The sequence below is a fragment of the Adiantum capillus-veneris genome, chromosome 22, assembly GCF_014529385.1.
Source record: "Adiantum capillus-veneris isolate H3 chromosome 22, ASM1452938v2, whole genome shotgun sequence".
Classification (NCBI taxonomy): domain Eukaryota; kingdom Viridiplantae; phylum Streptophyta; class Polypodiopsida; order Polypodiales; family Pteridaceae; genus Adiantum; species Adiantum capillus-veneris.
The window spans coordinates 27712060-27735072 of record NC_140952.1 but is presented as its reverse complement, the minus strand read 5'-3'; the positions used below and the strand labels follow the sequence as shown (position 1 = coordinate 27735072).

The 23013-nt window shown below is 45.2% G+C and overlaps 1 protein-coding gene across 1 annotated transcript in view; it reads left to right on the top strand.

Moving 5' to 3' along the window:
• The first annotated feature begins 2775 nt into the window (after nt 1–2775).
• Nucleotides 2776–23013, top strand: part of LOC147429075 (uncharacterized) — a 117260-nt gene continuing 97022 nt past the window's right edge. Inside the window, exons 1-2 of the mRNA XM_086495439.1 lie at nt 2776–2865; nt 2949–3014. Of these exons, the coding sequence (XP_086351565.1) occupies nt 2818–2865; nt 2949–3014 (114 nt within the window). The 5' untranslated portion in view covers nt 2776–2817. The remainder of the gene's footprint in view (nt 2866–2948; nt 3015–23013) is intronic.

Below are 23013 nucleotides of genomic sequence, written 5' to 3'. Positions count from 1 at the left end.
GTCAAGAGGATTTTCCGCTACCTTAGTGGCACTTTACATCTTGGCTTGTTTTATCCCAAGGGGGGATCATTGCCGCCAGACTTACATGCTTTTTCAGACTCAGATTGGACTGGTTGTTTTGACAAGCGAGTGTCCACAAGTGGTTTTTGTTTCATGCTTGGCAGTTCATGTATATCATGGTTGAGCAAGAAGCAACCTACTGTGGCCACTTCGAGTTGTGAGGCTGAGTACAGGGCAGTCTTCATAGCTACGGTTGAGTGTGTATGGCTTAGACGCCTTATGGCTGATTTGGGTGTTGGACAGGACACTGCCAACACTATCTACACTGACAGTCAGAGCGCATTGGCAGTCGCGAGGAACCCAGTTTTTCATGCTCGCACAAAGCACATTGAGGTACATTACCACTATGTCAGGGAGAGGCTCTCAGCAGGAGAGATCAGCTTGGCTTATGTGCCAACACAGGACAACCTTGCATATCTTTTCACAAAGGCATTGTCTCGTGAGAAGCTTGAAGCTTTCCGCAAAGCTTTGGGCTTACTCCCCTTTGTGGACTGATCATGTCCTTATACCATATACATGTGGTAGTGATGTGTGTGAACACACTAGGACTGCCGGGGCATTTTTTCCCTCTTTAGGAAGTTTTTTCCCCCAAGCATTGTATATACGCCCATCACTCTAGGGCTATCTTTCTTTTCCATTGCACACTAAGTAATACACTCTCTATTGTGTGTCTTGAGCTTCCTTCGTCTTCTCCAAGCTGTGTGTGTTTCTTTGCAACCCTAATTCCAACAAATACTTGCAAAGAAGAAGAGCTTTGTCAGAATTGGCTATGCATGACTTCAGTATTCTTGAATAAAAGAAGAGAGATTTGAATGCAGATTGTTCAAACTAAACGACCATCACACAAAAGTACTATAGGAAACAGACTGTCCATGGTAATGAATTATCAGATCAAACGGGCTGGAACTTCTTTCTTATTCACCTGGCTAGGTCTGGGCTTTCTTTCTTTCCTTTTTGAACCGGCCTCTTTTGCAAGTTCATCTCGGGAGAAAAATTGGGATTGATGTACGTTAATTATTTGATGGATGATCTCTTGGAGATTCAACAACATCAAGCAAGGTTACTCTGTGTGTGTGTGTGTGTGTGTGTGTGTGTGTGTGTGTGAGAGAGAGAGAGAGAGAGAGAGAGAGAGAGAGAGAGAGAGAGAGAGAGAGAGAGAGAGAGAGAGAGAGGCCTAAAGACCAGGAGACACACCTAGAGACAAATCTCAGTGTTCTTTCATCTATAGGGTGAGCAGAGATGAGAGAGCCAGAGAGGACTAGGAGAGATATTCTAAGTGATCGAGTAGGCAAGCTGGGGAGATCTAGGAGGCCCGATCGGAGGAGGTTGCAGCATAGGATCAGATTCATATTGGCACGGCATAAGAGACTCCCTATGTGGATTCTCACCATGGAGGACATCGACACAATCATTCACCAACTGATGCGAGCCATCACCTGATTTGATACATACATATCCACCATATGTATTTTGAGACACCGGCTCATGCTACCCGCCTCTTACATCTCTATTGGTGTTCTTGTTTAGTATAATTTCTTTCCTTTATCCAAACTTGTATCAGATTCATGGTCATTTTGGCCCGTTAATATAATATTTCATTTCATTACTCTCGTTTAGATCAGCCAAAGAGCAGTGTCTCTCTTCATCTCTAATACACGTGCACACTTTTCTCTCTCTCCCCCATCCTCCTACCCTCTCACTCTCTCCCTTGCCTTCTCTATCTCGGATCAGCCCGCCAGAGGCGAATTCCCTCTCCCCTTTTGACAGGTAAAGGTTCTCCCTCTCTCTTTTGTTCTCACCACCCTCAATACACACATACACTCTTGTTCACACACCATCACCCTCTTGTTTTCTCTTGCTCTCATAAGTTGCCAAGCAAAAAAATATCTCTCTCTTGTATTCATAGCCACACACACACACTATGCACACACTCTCGCCATCTTACACGCACTCAATATAAAAACACCTAAAACACACAGACACAATGCATACATACACATTCACAATACGCTTTTACCTACAACACACACATGAACACCATGCACTACACGCCTTTACACACATAAACAAAAAACAAAAAACAAGTTTCAATGGACATAATTGACGACAAAGGCGACGGCTAAAATATGCCACAAATAAAGGAACTGCACCAAAGGTGTGCATCGAGCACATAGACAACCAACAAGACAATCCCCGACCACTTCTCCTCAAGTGGCCTTCTTGCTAGTGAGTTGCCAAACAGTTTGTAATTTGTGTAAAGAAAGTGTGTGTGTGTGTGTGTGTGAGAGAGAGAGAGAGAGAGAGAGAGAGAGAGAGAGAGAGAGAGAGAGAGAGACCATCTAGTCTCTCAGAGGACAATCGAAGCGCTTGCAAATCGTTCTCATGCACGGCTATAGCTCACCGTTCTATCAAAAAGCGACAACTACATTCCAAAAATAGCACGCAACACTCACACAACCCTCTTGGCGCCAATTTTTAATTGAAAAATACCTCTATGGTAACAAGCCTTCACAACAAAAATAGCAATCCAATGCATGCCGTCCACCTAAAAAACGTACGCTTGCTCGGCAACTCTCCATTGGGCCTGAGGCCCTATGGCCATGGCGACAAAATTCCTCCCCATAGACCCTGCCTAACGGCAGGGCCAACAAAAGTCCCATGTGATTACGATGTAGGCTTTGTAGTAACCAAAACAAAAAGTCCTAAGTTCTTTTTTACAGTCATAAATACATTTGTTACCAATCTGCATACGACGCTATGGAGTCTCAACCTCTCGCACTCGGGGCACGCGCTCCTGACTTCGAGGTCTGTTTCTCAAGCAGAGCTCGCTTTCTTTGTATCACGCATGGCTCTTCAAGCTTTTCCATCTCTGCTATTTTTGTTGGCAGCTGCCAGAACCCTCTACTGGAATCACCTGGAAGCTGGATGACTTTTCTGAAAAGCAGGCCCTCTTGGTAGTCTCCTCCTCCCCCGTGTGTGTGTGTGTTTTTTTGTGTGTGTGTGTGTGTGTGTGTGTGTGTGTGTGGGTGAGAGAGAGAGAGAGAGAGAGAGAGAGAGAGAGAGAGAGAGAGAGAGATTGATTTAATGTTGTAGGAAACTATCCCAAGAGACCTTAAAGATCTAGCTAACGAGGAGATGAACTCAAGACCTGTAATGGCATAATCAATCTACCACTCTTGGGTGATAGAAAGGTTATACCATTTTCCTCTTTTTATTCACACACACACCTGAGAAGAAGAGAAGTGATAGAAAGGTTATACCATTTTTCTCTTTTTATTAGAGCGCACGCGCACAGACACACACCTGAGAAGAAGAGAGTTTTAACGTCGTAGGAAACTATCCCAAGAGACCTTAAAGATCTAGCCGACGAGGAGTTGAACTCAAGACATGTTATTCAAAATCTACCACACTTGGGTGATAGAAAGGTTATACCATTTTCCTCCTTTTATTAGCGTGCGCGCGCGCACACCTCCCCCCCCCCCGAGAAGAAGAGAGTTTTAATGTCGTAGGAAACTATCCCAAGAGACTTTAAAGATCTAGCCGACGAGGAGTTGAACTCAAGACCTGTTATTCAAGAGGAAATGGCATAACCAGTCTACTACACTTTGGTGATAGAAAGGTTATATTATTTTTCTCTTTTTATTAGCGTGCGCGCGCACACCCCCGAGAAGAAGAGAGTTTTAACGTCGTAGGAAACTATCCCAAGAGACCGTAAAGATCTAGCCGACGAGGAGTTGAACTCAAGACCTCTTATTCAAGAGGAAAATGACATAACCAATCTATCACACTTGGGTAATAGAAAGGTTATATCATTTTCCTCTTTTTATTAGCGCGCGCGCACATACACACCCGAGAAGAGAGAGAGAGAGAAATGAAATGAAATGTTATATTAACGTCTCTAAAAGGCCAAAGTGACCTATGAGACTAGAAAGTTACAATGTGGTGGATCTGATACAAAGTCAGAGTAACAAAATGACAAAAACAAAATACTATGTTATGGAATCCTAAACTGCTAGGTGTGAGCTAAGCAGCTAGCTGGGATAGCTGAATCACAAGAGATCACAAGAGATCCAGCATCGGTCGCTGGCGGATCTCATCAATCTCCTCCATCGTCAGTAGTCTGACAGGGCGTCGTGCATGTCGGGCCAAAGAGATCCGGATCCTCTGATGCAGCCTTCGTCGATGTTGTGTAGTCCTCCGCAATCGTGGACGTCTGGATCTCCCCATCTCCGTCGCTCAATCGATCAGTGTGCCTTTGGTGTAAGGCGACAAACTATGCTGTGGTAGTAACTCCTCCAGATGTCCAGTGTCTGCTCTAAAGAAGTCTGTGATCTGTCTCTGAGATTGCCTAGCCTGTCCTCTCCTCAGGCTCTCTTTGTGTCTGCGTAGCTCGAGAAAAAACAAACCTAGGCATCTTTGATCCTCGTATCGCATGACTCTGGAGAGTGGTCCAAATCCCTCTTTGAACAAGCAGTGGAAGCGGCCTCGTATCTTGTAGTAGACAGGGCAGTGGTATGTGTAGTGCAACTCTGTCTCAGGCTCCATGCCAAACATGGGCATGTCGTGGCCTCTGTTGGTACTTCGCTGTATCTCCCAGTCTCGATTCGCAGCTGGTGTGAAGATGTGCGTATCTGGCCAATAGCGCATCGGATCCCATGAGACAAGTAGGTGTCCATGTATCTGGGCCTCGTCACAAAACCGTCCTTCGTAAGCTGGAGAAGATGCTCTCTATAGAAAGCCATCTTTGTGCCCAGCTCCTGTACTGGCTGTATCCATGTCCTCTTGGTGTCTAGCTGACTCAAGTCCTGGCGGATGAGCCTGGTGATCTCGGACTGTGTAAGAGTCAGAGAGGGTGCATCCAGAGAGAGAGAGAGAGAGAGAGAGAGAGAGATATTTACTGTCAGTTACACCCTTAATAGGCAACATTCGTAAAACATGTTTACACTGTACAGATGTATCAAGTGGACATGAACTAGTCATGCTTGGTTGGTCTCTTCCTGCCACTTCATAATTTGATTAAGGATAAACTATCTTAAGATGACAGAGACCTAGGCCTAGAGGTCTTAGAGTTCGGGTTCTTGTTTTGTAGTAATCTATAAAGATTTTATAGAATATTATCTACTCATAAATTGCTAACAATTGGCGAAACAAAGCAAGAATTATATCAGCATGGAAGATTTTAGGAAATATACTTCTGATGCGGAGCATCTCGAACTTACAAAACCATGCTTATGTTGTAAAGCACTAATGCAAAGTACACCTCAAAGACAAATCACTGACTTGATGAGTAATGTCCTCATTTGAATAATACGGTTGCAACTTAAAAAGCTTGTATGTGAGGACAAAAATAAGGGTACAAGTTAAATATGAAAGTTTTTCAAAAAGATTGATAGTGCACAGATTGAGTGAGTGTCACGTGCACATGGCTCTGTGTGCCACGTGGACATACTTCATCGACTTCCAAAGCCCTGTTCCCCTTCTTCCTAGATAGGGATGTCTAGAATCCTAGAAGGGTTAGTACTCGCAATTTTTTGAGCGTGTTCACAGGACCTGTATGTCCGGACAAGTCCATTAGATTAGGTTTTCCAGTTTGGAACCCTCTTGCATAAATGGTTTGTATGCGCGTTTTGACAGATGTTATTACACTACGGTGGGCCTCTGGCACGACGAGCATGTAGTTCTAGGTTAGAGGAATCAGACGTGCCAGACCGCGCGTCGATCCGATTCCCGGTTGGGCGGATGTGCGGCAGTTGCACCGAGATCTGGACCCTTGGACTTATTTTCTAATAAATCATTTTTATGATTTATTGTTGGGAAGTCTGGTGGACACCTACCCTACCTAAGGCTTGCTAAGTATTTAACATGCATAGAGAGCCTATAAAGGGGCAATTCAGGCTAGCGTTTTGGAGAGAATTGCTTAGCGCTTGTGAAAGGAGCAGCCAGCAGTAGCGTTTTCAGAATTCAGCCATCTGGTGTTTTCAGCCCTGCACAGAAGCCAACATTTTGGTCATGTGCAGCAGATCAAGCAGCGATTCCAGTTGTCAGCCCTAGCGCTAGCAGAATTCAGCCAAATTAGGCCAGCGTTTTCCGTTGCAGGTGAGATTCGTAGCTTCACCGTCTTCGGATTTGGTTCGGTCCTTCGGCAGCCCATCGAGCTCTCCCCTCGGCAATTCCCTCGCCAAAATTGAGTGCTCCATCGTTGTCCATCATCGACCTCATCGAGATATGCGTTTTCAGCCCATCATACTTCTCACATCAGGAGTGCAAATCAGCCCGTGGTGGTCATCCGCAATTCCCACATCGAGAAGAATCCAAGGTGTATCAAATCAGCCCGGGGCTACCTCATCTTGAGGAGTTACCGCGGTGATCTATCGTCATCGAGTCAGTAGAGTCTGCATTGATGTATTGCATTGTGTATACATTCCATTTACGCAATCTAAAGCAAATACCACATCGGTAACAGTGTAGAGGGCCCTTGAGAGGGTTGGTTGGGACCCCATCAGGTGTCGCTCTTCTCTTCTCTCTCTTTCTCTCTCCATGCACACATCTCTATTGCATTCTCTCAGCCCCTCTCTTTAGGGGAAAGTAAAAAGAACAATCATTCAAGCACAAAGCATTTACTAACGCAAGGAAAGAAGGAAAGGATTTTGTGGAAGTGTAAAACTAGATCTTCACCATTTCAATTCCGCTAGACCTGACATTGGTATCAGAGCTTTGAAGATTTTGCACTAATCCGCTAGTCCCCAAAAAGTATTTTTTTTCTTGCTTGTGTTTTTGGTTGTGTTGATAGCCCTTTAGGGTATACTCCTCCCACTCTTGGAACATCAAGCTTGTCATTGCGCGTAGAGCCGTGCGTCTTGAGTGTCAGAAAAAAACAACCAATTGTATACTGGGTGTTGCATGCGGGGTGCGCCGACGAGGGGGTAGATAGTGTAATGTGCAGCGGAATGAATGTTGTATTTTCTCAAGATTAGTGATCTTTATTGCTCAAGGTTCCTTTTAGTTCTTAGGGAAGGAGAGAGCCTTCCGTCTTATGGAGAGTGCTATGATCACGAACAAAGTGAGTGGAGAGTGCGTGCAAGTGAATGAGACTGAGAGAAGGAGAGAGAAGAGATACGACACCCGAGACTTTGTAAAACCCTCCTCCGAAGGCCCCACTCTCGTCGGCGAGAGTGGTCTACTTTGATTGCACAAAGGTGTACAATGCGAATGCAATGGACTGATGCAATGGGACTATGCCGATGACGACGACGACTTGATGGCTGAAATCTGAGATCTTCTAATCGCTGAATTTCGGGACTGTTTCGGTGGCTGAAAATGACTGTTTTGGCTGCGTTTTCTTGGCTGAAAATGGGGGAAACATCTGCAACCGTCTAGGGGCTGATCTGCTACTGTGTCTGGCTGAATTCCTGCGTTTTGTCACTGCTGAATTGCAGGTTTCCTAGCGTTAGTAGTTGGGGCTGAAAACGTTGGAAAGGTTGAGATCTGGCTGGCGTTTTTGCTATGGCTGAAAAAACGCTGAATCTGCAATGATGCTGGCGTTTTTGTCAAGGGCTGAAAAACGCTGGCTGGGATGTATCTGCTGAGGTTGGAAACGCCAGGCAAGAGGACTTGTCGGCGATGGCTTGCTGGGAGGAAACGCCAAAGGGAAGGAGTGGATGGTGAGGGTCTACTGCTGAGGGGGGTTACTGCTGAGAAGTTGCCTGTTGAGCGGGAAGCTCCTGCTGCCTCTTCTGCCAGAAAGTGCTAACTTGGGTTTGCTTATATATTAACTTAGCAAAATTGCCCTACTTACTTTTGTTGGAAAGTCACTTAAAAATAATAAGTGAAAATACCAATAAATAGGAAAATAGGCTAAATGCACTGGAAAATTTCCCTAACTGATGCTAATGGATTCTGATGGGAATTCCGGTGATCATGCTGTGTGCAACCGGAGGATATGCATCTATGCTAAGTGATTGGGCATGCACGGTCTATGAATAGACTCACAAAAGTGCTAGATCATTGCTAATCTAAACAAACTGAACCCTGATGTGGTGTAGCTTGTCCACGGACACATAAGGTTGGGATGTGTCACGTTACATCCCCTCCTTTTCAAAGGGAGGTACTGGTACCGAACTGTATGGCGTCGAGGGAGATCACCATCAGCATCCGGAATCCTGGAAGGGACTCTTCGCCGGCCCACTCTGATGTGTGGGTCGTGCGGTACTTGAACTTCATAAAGGTCTGCAACGGTTGCTTCTTTGGGCCGCGCCGAAAGCGACAAAGTCTTCAGAATCTCCTTTTGTCACGAGGACGTGGCAACTGCTAACCTTAGTTGTTGGTTTCTTTCCAATGATTTTTGTTTTATTTTTGAGACCTCTTTTTGAAGTTGCAAACGGTCGGACATTGTATGGCCAATGTGAACGGTAGTTTCATCCGCAGATGGGAAGTGGTCGGCACTGGAATTCGTACAGTAAGAGGATGTCTAGGCTCAGAGCAAGATCATACGGGTCCCCCCGTCGCACTTAGCAAGTTGGTGGATATTAGGAAGTGAACTCAATAAAGGCATAAAGTCAAGGTGGGATCACCAACAGAAAGTATCCGACAGTTGGGCCACATTGCACTTTTGGATGCGGTCCCAATGAGGATAGATGGTCAGGAAGCATCTCCTAAAATTTAGGGAACTGCTATTTTGGGCCGTGAAATGTGTTCGCGTCATTACCTCCGGTATGACAAGGGGAACATTTTAGTGCTCTGCTGCAAAGTCAATTGATGCACCAGTTGAGAGATTTTTAAACAGGAAGCCCAATGCGGGGAAATTGCATGTATGAGTGCCAAGTGGCACTTTTTGGTCAATTTACCAAGTTTGGGAGAAGAGAACTCGTAACTGACTTTTCGGAGCAGTTTTGAAGGCTGTTAACTATGATTTTCAGCCATTTCTCTCCATTTTTGAGCTTCCCATGACTTTGCCTAGGTCCAAGGAGCTCATTTTCAGCATTGGAAGGCATCAGATGCGTGTTTACAGGGCTGTTTTGCTGCGTTTTCAACGATACGCAGGTTTTGGCAGCCATGGAAATCTTCCCCTTCTTGCATCTATTTGTTCACAGATGCATTACAGGTTAAGGGCAGAAGAGGGGGCGCTCGATTTATGCTTGGGGGATGCTTCATTGAGAACCTGTCACACAGGTTAAGAGCTATGGAGTGCTTCCTTTCCCTCTCATGTACAGTGTGGTGCTAGGAGTGATGCCCTGCACGCTACACACTGCTCTCTCTCTCCCCTACGTGCAGTTGTGTGATGCCCCACAAGAGGGCTCTTCATTTGACTGATGTACAACTGTGTGGTTTCATGCTTTTGTGCTGAGGCAAGAGCCTCCTTGAGCAGGAACAGGGGTAGCTAAGTGCTACTCCAAAGCAGGCACCGGTGAGGGTCATAACCTCACCATACAGGTGCGTTTTCAGCGCTGTGTATGCGCTGTAAATTGACTGTTTTTCAGCCATATGGATGCCAGAACCATTGGGAATAGTGCCCCACTGGCAGAGGACAGTTAGGGGACTGTTTGGGGCTGAAAACAGGGCAAAAACCAATAAATACAGCGTGTTGAATTTACTGTTTTTTGGCAGGAATCAGAGGGTTTATGCCAGTGGAAGTGAGTTCCAGTAGGGGAATTGGTTTCGCGCAAGTTTTGGAGTTGTTATGTTGCCGAAATTTGGCCAAATCATGTGATATCTAGCTGGATACAGTAAAAGGATTCCCATGACTCTACTTTGTAAATTTACCCTCTCAAAGTAAAAAGAAATACCGAAAGGGGTGCCAATTTTTGGGCCTACAGGTTGTCGGCGTCTGCTCGGAGCATTCTAGCTTCCGAGCCGAGTGTGTGATTAAGTGTTAATTCCCGTTTTTACAGGTCTCTCTCTCTGCAAAGTGCTCTGTGTGTGTGTGTCTAAAGTAAAGAATTTCGGGTGAAAGCCAACGTCTACCGCCCTACGGGCCGGTTTCACCTTTCTTGCTTCAACTTCATCTAGAGTCCTGCTTCTTTCGTCTTCAAGAATCTCCATGGCTGAAAATTCTTGAAACCATCTCCAACAAAAAACCATGAACATACCTATTCCATGTAACGTGAAGGAAAAAACTCTCGTCTTCTCTAAAGATTGTGTATGCAATGTAGATGAACATAGAGACGGAGTGACAACGCGTTCATCAAACACATGCAAACAATGAGGTCGAATCTTTTCTGTTTGATCGAAATCAATCATCTGTGGCAAATCACAATGGAAATGCCCATGCTTGGTGCTCATACTATTATGTGTTCTTTCGGAAACTGTGTTATGCCAAGGAAGAGACATGGAATGCGACTTCCTTACATACAAACTTTTTAACTTTTCATGAACAATCCGCATACATTCGTGCTCATCCATGAGAGAAACGTGCTCAACATACAATATGTCATGCCTAGGAAAAGGGATCACATAACGATGCTGACTAAAATACAAGAAAACTTCACGAATGAAACACTCGAACAATGCGTGGGTATCAATCATGCGAACACATAATACTTCCTGTCATGGTTCTTTGGACCAAGGCTCGAGAGCCAAGATCGGTTCTTCCTGAAGGGGTTCTTGGGACCTAGGCTCAAGAGCCAAGATCGATCCTTCGTGATTGATTGAATCTGCAACGAGGTTAGCTTCGCTAGAAAAAGCATCAACTAACACCTCATCCTGGTGAACAATCACATCTTCTTCATGCAATTCATTATGCTTGTCTTTTTCATCCAAATCATCATGCAAATCATTCTCCTTCAAATCATCATGCTTCTCATAATCATGGAAATCCTATGTGTCATGCTGTGGAGAAAAAGAGATTGAGAGAATCTCCTTATCCCGAATCCTTTCAACCTTGTCCTGCATATTAGCAATGAGAGATGGAGAAGAAGAAGTATCCACTCCATGAAAGAGAGTAGGAGAATCACTTTTGGCATTGAGAGTTAAAGTGTTATCCTCCCAATCAACGAGAGGTTTATTTCACGAAACCATTTCATGCCTAAAATCATATCACATCCTGAGAGAGGAGAAACAACAAATCTTCTAGTGAAGGCAGTCTGTTGAATTACAAACAACACATCAAGCCACTCCTTCGTGATGAGAGCGTCCATACCGGGACGAAAGCCAGAGACCTCGATAGGAGATCTCGGACTAACTTCGAGGCGGGCTCTCTCAACAAGAGAGGGACTGATCACATCATGCATACTACCTGGGTCAAACAATATGACAAAACGGTGCCCCAACGTACGACCATAACATTTAATGAGAGAATCATCAATGGGAGGGTCCTGAGAAACTTTGGGCACACCTGTGTTATCATTCATTGCATTGACCATAGTCACAGGGGACTCCCTTTTTCGGGCTTCCCGTCCCCACTTTTCCGTCCCCTTTTGCTGTCCCGCCCTCTTTTTTACACTAAAAATCCATTTGAGACCCGTCCCCCGTTCCCCATTCCCCGTCCCGGAATGCGTCCCCTTGTGACTATGGCATTGACAGATGTAGTGGGTGCTGTGGGTTCTTTAGATGCATTCGATTCAAGCTTAGGACATGTTCTTTTTATGTGACCCTTAATGTGACAATGAAAACAACGACCTTCTTTAGAATAAGTGCTTTGTTCTTCCGAAGTGATGTATCCTCCTACAATTCCTTGTGCTACCTTTTCATATGGAGTAAGCTTAGGTTTAGCAGTTGTGTTAGCCTTACCCTTAGATTCATTGGAAGAATTCTTTGATGAGATACTGTTTGTAGATTGGTTAGACGAGTTATCATTCTTACCATTCTTATTGTTCTTACCGTTCTAAGAAGTCTGCGAGGTACTTGTGGAAGTCTTGTTCTCCTTAGGCTTTCCCTTGTTGTGCTTCATCTCCTGTGCGAGAGCAATCGCTACCGCCTTGTTGAGATCGATTGGATCGAGTACCTCGACATCGTACTTGATATACTCGTCCAATCCAAAGAGAAAAGCCTCTTTGCGCTCTTCATCCGACATCCGTAGTTGGGTACCTAGCTGCAAAACACCATTAGAAAAAGACATGACCGGCATACCATTTTGCTTGAGAGCGCGCCAATCGTTTTTCAACCGTGTGAGGTACTGAGGGGGCATAAACCGCTCCTTGAGCTTGTCTTGGAAATCAGCCCAACTAAAAGAGAGGGGCGTGAAATCGTCGGCTGCCTCTAGGTGCGCGGCTAGCTATGCCTCTTGCCATGCGTGGTACCAATTAATGGCATCACTGGCAACGTACATAGCTGCCGTCAAAACTTTGCTATTGCTTGTCTTTTTAGTTGTCGCAAAATAAACATTAAATTGATGCAACCAAGAATGAATAACTGTAGCATTCATCTTACCGTCATACTTACTGAAAATCAACTTTTCTGTGACTGGATGGTTGGAATCCGCGTCGTGGCTTGCGCCATCTGACGAACTCCCACGATCTTTGGGTGGTTCGGTCTTCGAGGCTAGGACTTGGGCAATCAATTCTTGAGTGCGTAGCTCTCGTCGAGCTTCACGCTCGGCCTCCAAAGCCAATCTACGAGCTTCACGCTCGGTCTCCAAAGCCAATCTATGAGAGGCACGATATGCCTCCAATGTTGCGTTGCGTGCTGCCGCTTCTTCCTTCCTTAGTTCCTTTCTTTCTTTTCTTGTGTCACGCTCGCGTTCTAAAGCAAGGCGCTTGTCTTCCTGTCTATCCATCATGGCCATCATCTGCTTCATCATTGCCTCCATAGGGTCTGGCATAGATGGCGAAGGGGGAGGGTTGGAAAAATCTCATGGTGGGGAGAATCCTTCGTTGCCTCTCTCATGCTCATCACCTGAATGCGAAGTATTTATGCCGCTTCGGGTGACGACCATGCACTATGATCTTGGGGTCTTAAGCTTGCGAAGAACTTGGGTTCTTGAGGGTCTTGATGTTCTTGAGGTCCTTGATCTTGGGTTCTTGAGGTTCTTGAGTCTTGAGGGACTTGGGTTCTTGGGGTTTTTGAGGTTTTCTTTCGCTTGCAAATCGCGTTGGAGAAGGATCTTCTCTTCACCCGAGTTCTACTCTTTTCTGCGGGCGCACCCCTTGGCGGCCTTGCGCTCACACCAAGGTTTCTTTTTCCCACCTCACGTCGATTGGCCGGCCGCTAAGTGCACGGTCCGCTCTCAATGAGTGAAAAGAGACACAAGGGGAGGCTGGACAAGTCCTTCTTTCTTGGGATTTCTATCACTCTTCAACAAAATACGATTAGGAATCGCCACGCCCAAGTAAACTTGGGTTCGTGCGATCGCAACAAGCAAAAAAATTCTTGTGGTTCTTGTGGTTCTTTCCTTGAGTAATGCAAAACACTTCCAAAGCTCTGATACCAATGTAATGTGCAGCGGAATGAATGTTGTATTTTCTCAAGATTAGTGATCTTTATTGCTCAAGGTTCCTTTTAGTTCTTGGGGAAGGAGAGAGCCTTCCGTCTTATGGAGAGTGCTATGATAACGAACAAAGTGAGTGGATTGTGCGTGCAAGTGAATGAGACTGAGAGAAGGAGAGAGAAGAGATACGACACCCGAGAGTTTGTAAAACCCTCCTCCGAAGGCCCCACTCTCGTCGGCGAGAGTGGTCTACTTTGATTGCACAAAGGTGTACAATGTGAATGCAATGGACTGATGCAATGGGACTATGCCGATGACGACGACGATGGTGACGACAACGACTTGATGGCTGAAATCTGAGATCTTCTAATCGCTGAATTTTGGGACTGTTTCGGTGGCTGAAAATGACTGTTTTGGCTGCGTTTTCTTGGCTGAAAATGGGGGGAACATCTGCAACCGTCTAGGGGCTGATCTGCTACTGCGTCTATGGCTGAATTCCTGCGTTTTGTCACTGCTGAATTGCAGGTTTCCTAGCGTTAGTAGTTGGGGCTGAAAACGTTGGAAAGGTTGAGATCTGGCTGGCGTTTTTGCTACGGCTGAAAAAACGCTGAATCTGCAATGATGCTGGCGTTTTTGTCAAGGGCTGAAAAACGCTGGCTGGGATGTATCTGCTGAGGTTGGAAACGCCAGGCAAGAGGACTTGTCGGCGATGGCTTGCTGGGAGGAAACGCCAAAGGGAAGGAGTGGATGGCGAGGGTCTACTGCTGAGGGGGGTTACTGCTGAGAAGTTGCCTGTTGAGCGGGAAGCTCCTGCTGCCTCTTCTGCCAGAAAGTGCTAACTTGGGTTTGCTTATATATTAACTTAGCAAAATTGCCCTACCTACTTTTGTTGGAAAGTCACTTAAAAATAATAAGTGAAAATACCAATAAATAGGAAAATAGGCTAAATGCACTGGAAAATTTCCCTAACTAATGCTAATGGATTCTGATGGGAATTCCGGTGATCATGTTGTGTGCAACCGGAGGATATGCATCTATGCTAAGTGACTGGGCATGCACGGTCTACGAATAGACTCACAAAAGTGCCAGATCACTGCTAATCTAAACTGACTGAACCCTGCTGTGGTGTAGCTTGTCCACGGACACATAGGGTTGGGATGTGTCACATGACAGATAGTCTCCCGAAGATTAGTTTGCGACCTTTCTTGAACCAAGAAGAGAAATCCTTGCATGGTCAAGACTTGTAGCGGTATGGATACCTCCACCAATCAAGAAGGCGAGAAGTGCCACCTATGGCTCCTCCAACCCCTCCCCCTACTCCCTCTTTGCCACCAAATCCCATGGATGCTATGATGCGCATGATGATGGAGATGATGATGCGGCAAGACGAAGCTCGGCGACGAGAGCGTTTGGAAGCGGAGGAGGCACGTGGATTAGAGCGTTTGGAAGTGGTGGAGCGAGAGGAGCGTCGATTGGCGGCCGAAGCCGAGGCTGGAAAGGGATTCCATGCGTGATGTCATCACCACCTTGGTGGTGCGATCCAATCCACTTTCTTCGAAGCCTGATTATGAAAAGCTTGCCAAGACCATCGCCGAGGCAACCATTGCTACATGGACGACCAATGATCCAATTTCCGAGAAGATCACGTTTAGTATGTATGACGGTAAGATGGATGCTATTGTCATTTACTCTTGGTTGCATCAATTTACATCGTGTTTTGCGGTTGTGAAAAAGTCTGACAATAACAAGGTCCTCTTGGCTTCCATGCATCTCACGGGTGATGCCATCACTTCGAAGGATGAATAGGTGGAGAAGCAAGAGGCGGCCCATATGGCTGCTCATGTAAGTCCTACCTCGTTCCACCTCTCGAGCTTAGTTGGGAGGAGTTCGTGGAGGATCTCAAGACTCGCTTCCTCCCTCCACAGTACTTGAAGCGATTGAAGGAGGATTTTCGGGCTGTTTCAACAAGGTAAACCGGTGATGTCGTATGCTAACCGTGTCACAACTAGGTGGACAATTGCGGAAATCGGATGATGAGAGGTTAGAGGCTTTTCTCTTTGGATTGGACGACTCAATCAAGTTTGATGTGGAGGCCGGTGATCCAAAAACATTGCAAAAAGGGATACGCTTGGCTCAACTCCAAGAGATGAAGCACAACAAGGGTAAGCTTAAGACGTGTAACAAACTTGGACACCCCAAGTCAAGATTCTACCGCGACACAACAAAGATTCACTTCAAAACAGTTCACAAAGACAACATGGCCCGACGTAGTTCCGTGCCCAGAGGTATAGGCCCCAAGTATTGACACCCCTTTCGGTATTTCTTTTTATATTAATCTGTGTTCAAAGTACAAGCGAGTAGGCAGGCGCTCACTCTCAGACTTTGCGTCCAGATCCTGTGAGTAATGAGGCCTAGCCCACTTATTTATTGGTACAAGGGATGCCCAAAAGCAGAGCCCCTTAATCTTTTAACTCAAAAGCTTTATGCCCCAAAAGCAGTTCCTTAAAAATCTCTCATCCAAAAGCTGCTAAAAACAACCAGCGTAATTTGCGCAATTCTGTACGGATTGCCATGTCAGCAGCGTAATTTGCGGTGCAAAGTCTGGACGTCCGTACTGGCTGTCACGTCATCAACGTGATTTTCGGCGATCCGTACGACCTGCGACGTGTTAGCCAGCAGGTGTGTGTGTCGAGCGGCTAGCCACGCCACCAGTTTGTGAGATACCATCCTCTTGAAAGAATTGTAATCGCCCTCGATTACGCCTGCAAAAACAGACAGAGGCCATAAATTCTCTTAGTAGTCACTGATTGTTAGTATCGGCGCACTAGACACAACACATCTAGCACTTGTACAAATCGACAGTCACATCACAGGACATCACAAGACATCACATGATAAACCACATTCAAATTCATTCCAAATCTCAGACCATGATTAATCGGCAACGTATTTAGTAATTGCATCTAGATCCAGTCAGGACCTCACGGATGCCTGATTAACTAATCCTTATTGCAATCATGTCTATAGAGATTTATGAGACCGAAATGCTGCATTCATTTCGTCTTTCAGTTCCTGCACTCAACAAGTCAAGTACAAATCAATTAGTTTCATTTTCGGGAATTTTAGTTCATAAAGTTATACAGCAAAATACTGTCAGCCCAGCAGTATCCTTTAAACCCAAAGGGACATCAGTGACTCTATATCAAAATCGGGGTCATCCGTTGACAAAGGAGCGGAGTGACTCCCCTCTTGTGCAAACCCGCTGCACTAGATTCACCCATGCTGAATCGGGGTTCTATCGGAGTAGACTATGCTAAACCGAATGCTTCAAGGTAAAGCTCCAAATCCTGAGGAGTATCTGCTAGGTCCTCCTCCTCCATCCACTTCGCATCCAATGCAAGATAGTTCTTGAATTTAACCAAGAACCGCCTAATCACTTTACCTTTAGTCTTTCTAATCACTCTGGAACGAGTATCTTCTCGCTTTCCTCCACTTTGGGTTGCTCATTTGGCTCCCCATCATCGTGCACATCGCCTTTAAAAGGCTTCAATAGACTCACATGAAATGCATTGTGAATCTTCGAAATATCGGGCAGCTTCAGTCTAAAGGAGACATCATTTATCTTTCCATAATACCTATGCCAAGCTTTGGAAAAAGCCGCTCCTTTCCTTTTGGTTTTCTTAGGCGTGCCTTCTCAAAATGTAAGAGCACCCAATCGTCCTCCTTTAATTTCAAAGCGCGACGATGTCGATCTGCTGCCTTCTTATGTCTTTCTTGAGATTTCTCTAAAGCCTTCCGGACCTTGGCAAAAGCAGAGTCCAAGTCCGCTTCAAAAATCTTATCCTGGGTCTGGGGAATGTTCTGATCTACCAGTTGATTCCCTTTTTCCTTTCTTTCCTTGTGCCCCGGGAACTGCGGGTAGTGTCTTTCGCTTCCTTGTCCATTGGCACGTCATAGTCAATTATCGAAACCCTAAGACGCACTATCATCTGATTCCTCTTTCTCTGGAATCCTTTGATGAACTTGTATCTGGTTTCCTTAGTTCGTCGGAACCCTATGATTCGCCAGAATCCTCTGATGAACTATCATCTGATTCCCTTGATTCATTCTCTTCACTGGAAGACTCTTGCCTTTTTGATACTATCCCGCCCGTCGCATAAGTCAATGAGCCGGCATGCATTCCAAATTGTTGCTTAGTCATGTCCCATGGAGTCAGACTTCTGGTTTAAAGCATAGTCTTGAATCTCTTTAGCAAATCATAGCAAAACCGCTCAATCTGGTCTTTCAAAAGAATCGTCAACAAGTATCCCAAAATCTTTGGCCGTAGTCATCCAATGTATCTTTCTTAATCATTTTCAAGTGATGCCAAGGCATGATGACATCTCTTGCATATTCATCGTTCTTTTCAAGTAAGATGCCGTCTTTCGCTCCCTGGAATGTTCTGAGAACCACGCTCCTGAGAAGGCGACGTCAAACTATTGTTCAACTCAAGGGCTCGATGGGCGTTCTGGCCTGACTCCTTCCTTGAACTCCTTGGTTTTCTTATTTATCTGGTCATTGTCAAAAGAGGACGACCTCTCCTCTTTTAAACGGCTAGATGGCCTTCCATGCCTTCTAGACTTTGTTTTAAAAATCTTCTTCAAAAGAATCTTGTCTTAGGTGCTTAGAAATTGAAGAAGCTTCTTAGCACCCTCGAACTCTTCAAATGGCGTCTTTCTCGTGTGTCGTTGTAGGCAAACTCCACCAAGGGCAAAGACTTGCCATTTAGTCTTCTGATCCAAAGAAGAAGACTTCAATAAATTCAAAACCATTGAATTGGCTATTTCCAAATTGCCCATCTATCTGCGGGTGGAACGAGGACGAGAACTGCAACCACGTGCCAATGTTCTCCCAGATTGCCGTCCAAAATAACTAGTAGATCGTGGATCTTTGTCCGAGACAATGGACTCAAGACATGCCATATATTCGAACAGTTTTGCCAAAGGATCGGGCTTAACTGTCTTCTTTACTGTGTGTCATCGGGAGATCAAAGATGACATCCATTGCAATACTTTCCTAGGGGCGGGTGGGAATGGGTAAAGGCTGCAACAATCCCTATGATTTATGCCTGTCAAACTTGACCTTTTGGCATACAAAGCACAAGTACATACAAAATCGTCGACGTCCTTCTTGAGTCTCGGCCAAAAGAAGTAACGCTCCACACCTTTCAAGGTGGTGTCAATGCCGTGGTGACCCGTAATAGGTGGACAATGGCATTCAGTTAGAACCTTTTCCCTCAACAGCTGTGTAACGCACAACATCGTTTCTTTATCAAGTAGCCATCCCGTATGGAATATCCGGCTACTACCTCCCCATTCTGTATTCGAGTGAATACATCAGAAAAATATGGATCTGTGGCGTACTGATCGACCATGTCCTCGAAGCTTCTATGATGAATCGCGGAAATAGCCAAGACTAACTGCTTCGGGACAAAGCATATGCCACCAAGTTCTTCTGTCCTTGTACATGGACAATCCGGAAGTGAAACTGTGACAAGATGTTAGCCCACCGCATCTGCTTTTCCGAAAGCTGCTTCTGTGACAAGTAGCGTAAATTCTGATGATTAGTGAAGACCGTAAAATCGGCTCCGAGTAGGTAATGTCGCCACTGAATAAGAGCATGGATCATTGCCAAAAGCTCTTTCTCATAAATCTGTGCTGTCAATTTCGGCCTTGAAAACAATCGGCTCTCATAGGCAATGACATGGCCTTCTTACATTAAGGTCACACCCAGACTACGACCACAAGCATCACAATACGCTTCGAATGACTTTTACAAATCCGGCATAGTCAATACTGGTCTAGTAGTCAATCTTTTTCCTTTTAGTGTCTGAAAAGCAATCACCTCTGTCGATCCCCACGAGAAAGGGACTCCATTCTGAGTCAAAATGTGCAAAGGGGAAGCTACCTATGCAAACTTTCGAATGAACCATTGGTAGTAAGAACACAAGCCCAGGAAGCTTCTAACTTCATGAACATTCTTCAAGTCAGGCCAATCGCGGATAGTGTCATTTTTGGCCAGATCTATTTGTACTCTTTTTGTTGAGACGATGTGTCCCAAGAAATGTATCTCAGGGCAAGAAAAACTCGCTCTTTTTCACATGTATAAGAAATTTATGCTTCCTTAGTGTCTGGAAAACCCACAAATGATCGCTATTCTGTGAAAATCCAAAAAGTCGTCTTGAAAGCTGTCTTGTAGATGTCTCCAGGAGCAATATAGATCTGATGATAATCATTTCTTCATATCAATTCGGCAAGTAGAATTCTGAAGTCTGCGAGTATATCATCGATCCTCGTAATGTGGAAATTTGTTCTGGTTCATTGTTTCTTTATCTTGGCCTCGGCTAACGCTGTAAGTTGGCTGGTTCGGTGGTGTACTACCACGAATCAATCATGTGATCTTCACGACGTAAAGGAGGCAACTCGCTTTATATGCCTTTAGAGAAACAGTGAGCCTCTATCGCAGAAAAATCTTGTCGTTTCTTTTCGAGGTCAAACATATTTGACCTTCAATCATCATTCAGTTCTCTCAAGAAAAATTGAGTAAAGAAACTGAATTTCATCAAGTACAATCTCTCATGCCTTGCATTTGTCAAAAGTTGCTTTCGTACCTCGATAGTCAACCATGGCGTTGTTCTTATCGTACCAAGGGATTCCTAGGAGGACTTCACAACCTCCCAAGGGCATTACGTAGAAGTCCTCGTGCTCTAAACACCCTTGACATTGCAAATGAAGTTTACCAATGATCGGTGTAATGGCAACATCCCGTCCGGGTGTCGCTAGAACTGCCTCCGCCTGTGGCCTCAGCCTGTCAGGCGTAATTCCAAGTCGAGCCGCCAATTCAAGTGAAAAGAATTTGGCCTTGGCTCCTCCATCAAAGAAAACGAGGGCTTCTTTATCTCTCACTTTGCCCCAAGAGCGGCAAAGTTTTGTACTTTAGTTCATTGATTCGGGTCGGGCTTTACGCAATGTTATACCAGTTCTGCTTTCATCTTTTCTTTTCTTCTTCACTCGGTTGCTGTTCTGTAACTCTCAAATTTATCTTCTGGTGGTCCTTTGGTTCATCTTCTTTTCAAGAGTTCTTCTCCATCTCTTTCTTCGAGTATAGGTTCTTCTTTTCTGCACTGCTCTGTCCTTTCGGCTTTCCTCCCTACTTGAGAGGAGAAGCAATGGCTACATGCCATCTCGAGTAAATCTTATCAATCGGGTAATTCTTCAGGTGTCTCGCCTATCTCGGGTCCATGGAGTACTTAATCAATCTGTTCACACATATGCCAATCTGCAGTTGACGTTTGTACTCCGTTCTGGCAACCTTGTCTGTGGAATTTTTTTTGCCCAAATCTTCATTCTTTTCTTCAGTTCCTGCACCGGATTTTCAACTTTTCTTTGCCTTCCTACTGAGAGGTGTCATCTCTGTCAGATTCTTCACGAGAACCCATGTGTAGTCTGGGATTCTTTATGGCTTTATGCCCTATAAGACAGAGCGATGAAGACGGGAGCGTGCCCGATGCGCAATGTATGAAGGGTGGGAGTGGTTGGTAAGTTCGGAGTTGGACACGAAGATTCTTTCCCAAAAGCTGTGTGCGTTGCAAAAAGGATCGGATCCTTCGTAGAAGAAGAATCTTTCTGTGCTCTGATACCACTGTAACAAACTTGGACACCCCAAGTCAAGATTCTACCGCAACACAGGTAGATTCACTTCAAAACAGTTTACAAGGACGACACGGCCCGGTGAGAGGTATTGGCCCCAAAAAGTGGCACTCCTTTTCGGTATTTCTTTTTATATTAATATGTGTTCAAAATGCAAGAGAGTAGGCAGGCGCTCACTCTCAGACTTTGCCTCTAGATCCAGTGAGGAATGAGGCCTAGCTCACTTATTTATTGGTACAAGGGATGCCCAAAAGCATAGCCCCAAAATCTTTTAACTCAAAAGCTTCATGTCCCTAAAGCAGTTCCTTAAATTCTCTCATCCAAAAGCTGCTAAAAACAGCCAGCATAATTTGCGCAATTTTGTACGGATTGCCACGTAAGCAACGTAATTTGCGGCGCAAAATCCGAGCGTCCGTATTGGCTGCCACATCATTAGCATGATTTCTGGTGATCTGTACGGCCTGCCACACGTGTCGGCCAGTCTGTCGGCGCAATATCCGGGACTAAGCTAGTAGGTGTGTGTGTGTCCGGGGGCTAGCCACGTCACTAGTTTGTGACAGGCGGCCTCAGGTAATGGTAATTCTTCCTCTCACGACTTGTCTAAGGAAAAGGAAAAGAATTCTAATGGGAATGGCAACAATAAAAAGAACTCTCCAAATTCTTCTCAATCTACCTCTACCTCTCAATCTCAATCTAAGGGCGATAAAATTAAGGGTAAAGGAAAATCTGATTAGCCTCAACTCACACATGACGAAAAGATTGCTCAAGGAGTTTTAGGTGGTCAATGAAGTGAAGAAGAACAAGCATTGTATGCAAAGGAACATAGGTGTTTTCATTGTCACGTCGTCGGTCACATGAAAAGGGAATGTCCTAAGAAAGAATCTAACAAGGAAACCTCTATTGCGTCAACTTCTGATGCTACCTCTCAAGTGAATGCTATGAGTGTGGTAGAGCAAGAGGCTAAGCAGGTGTAAGGTGCAGCAGAAGTGAATGTTGTTATTGCTCAAGATGAGTGCTCCGAATTGTGCTCAAGGGTTCCTTTTACTTACGGAAGGGAGAGCCTTCCGTTCCTTTAGAGAAAGAATGCAATGATCACAAACAAAGTGAATGCTACTGTGGATGAAGATGTTGAGAGAGAGAGAGAGAGAGAGAGAGAGAGAGAGAGAGAGGGAGAGAGAGAGAGAGAGAGAAGAATACGACACAAGACGGTTCTCAAACCCTCCTCCAAGGGCCTCCCTCTCTATGGCGAGAGAGGTCTATGCTATAGATTGCACAAATGTGGTACAATTGTCTAGATGCAATGGACTTGTTGACGATGTCGACGAAATGATGACGACGACGAGGGCGGTCTGAAAACTGAAAACGCTAGGACTGAACTGCTGAAATCTGCAAAATGCGGACTTTCTGTTGATCTCTGACACTGTGTCAGCGAGGATGGCGACGACGACGACTCGACGACGATGCGTTGAAAACTCAGATGCTGAAAATTGAAAACAGCGGGCTGAAATTGTAAACGTTGGCCGACTCGACGGTACGGTGAGGATCTGCTGCGGGTAGGTGAGATCTGCGAGGCTAGGGGCTGGATCTGCTATGGCTAAGTGCTGAAAACTGAAACGCTGATGTGCTGGGCTGATCTGGCGCTGCAATCTACAAACGCTAGGCTAGATCTGCAAACTGAAAACACCATGCTGATCTGTAGCAGAAATGCTAGAGGAACTGCTCCCAAAAATGCTATCTGTTGCTGTTGGCTGAAAATGCTAGGCTGTCTTCGCCAGTCTTGCTGAGGAGAGAACACTGCAAGTTGCTGGAACTTATTCCGTCTCTTCTGCTAAAAACTGCTAGTGCTAGGTTTCTTTTATAATCTCTTAGCACTTTGCCCTATCTACTTTTCCAACAAAAATCACT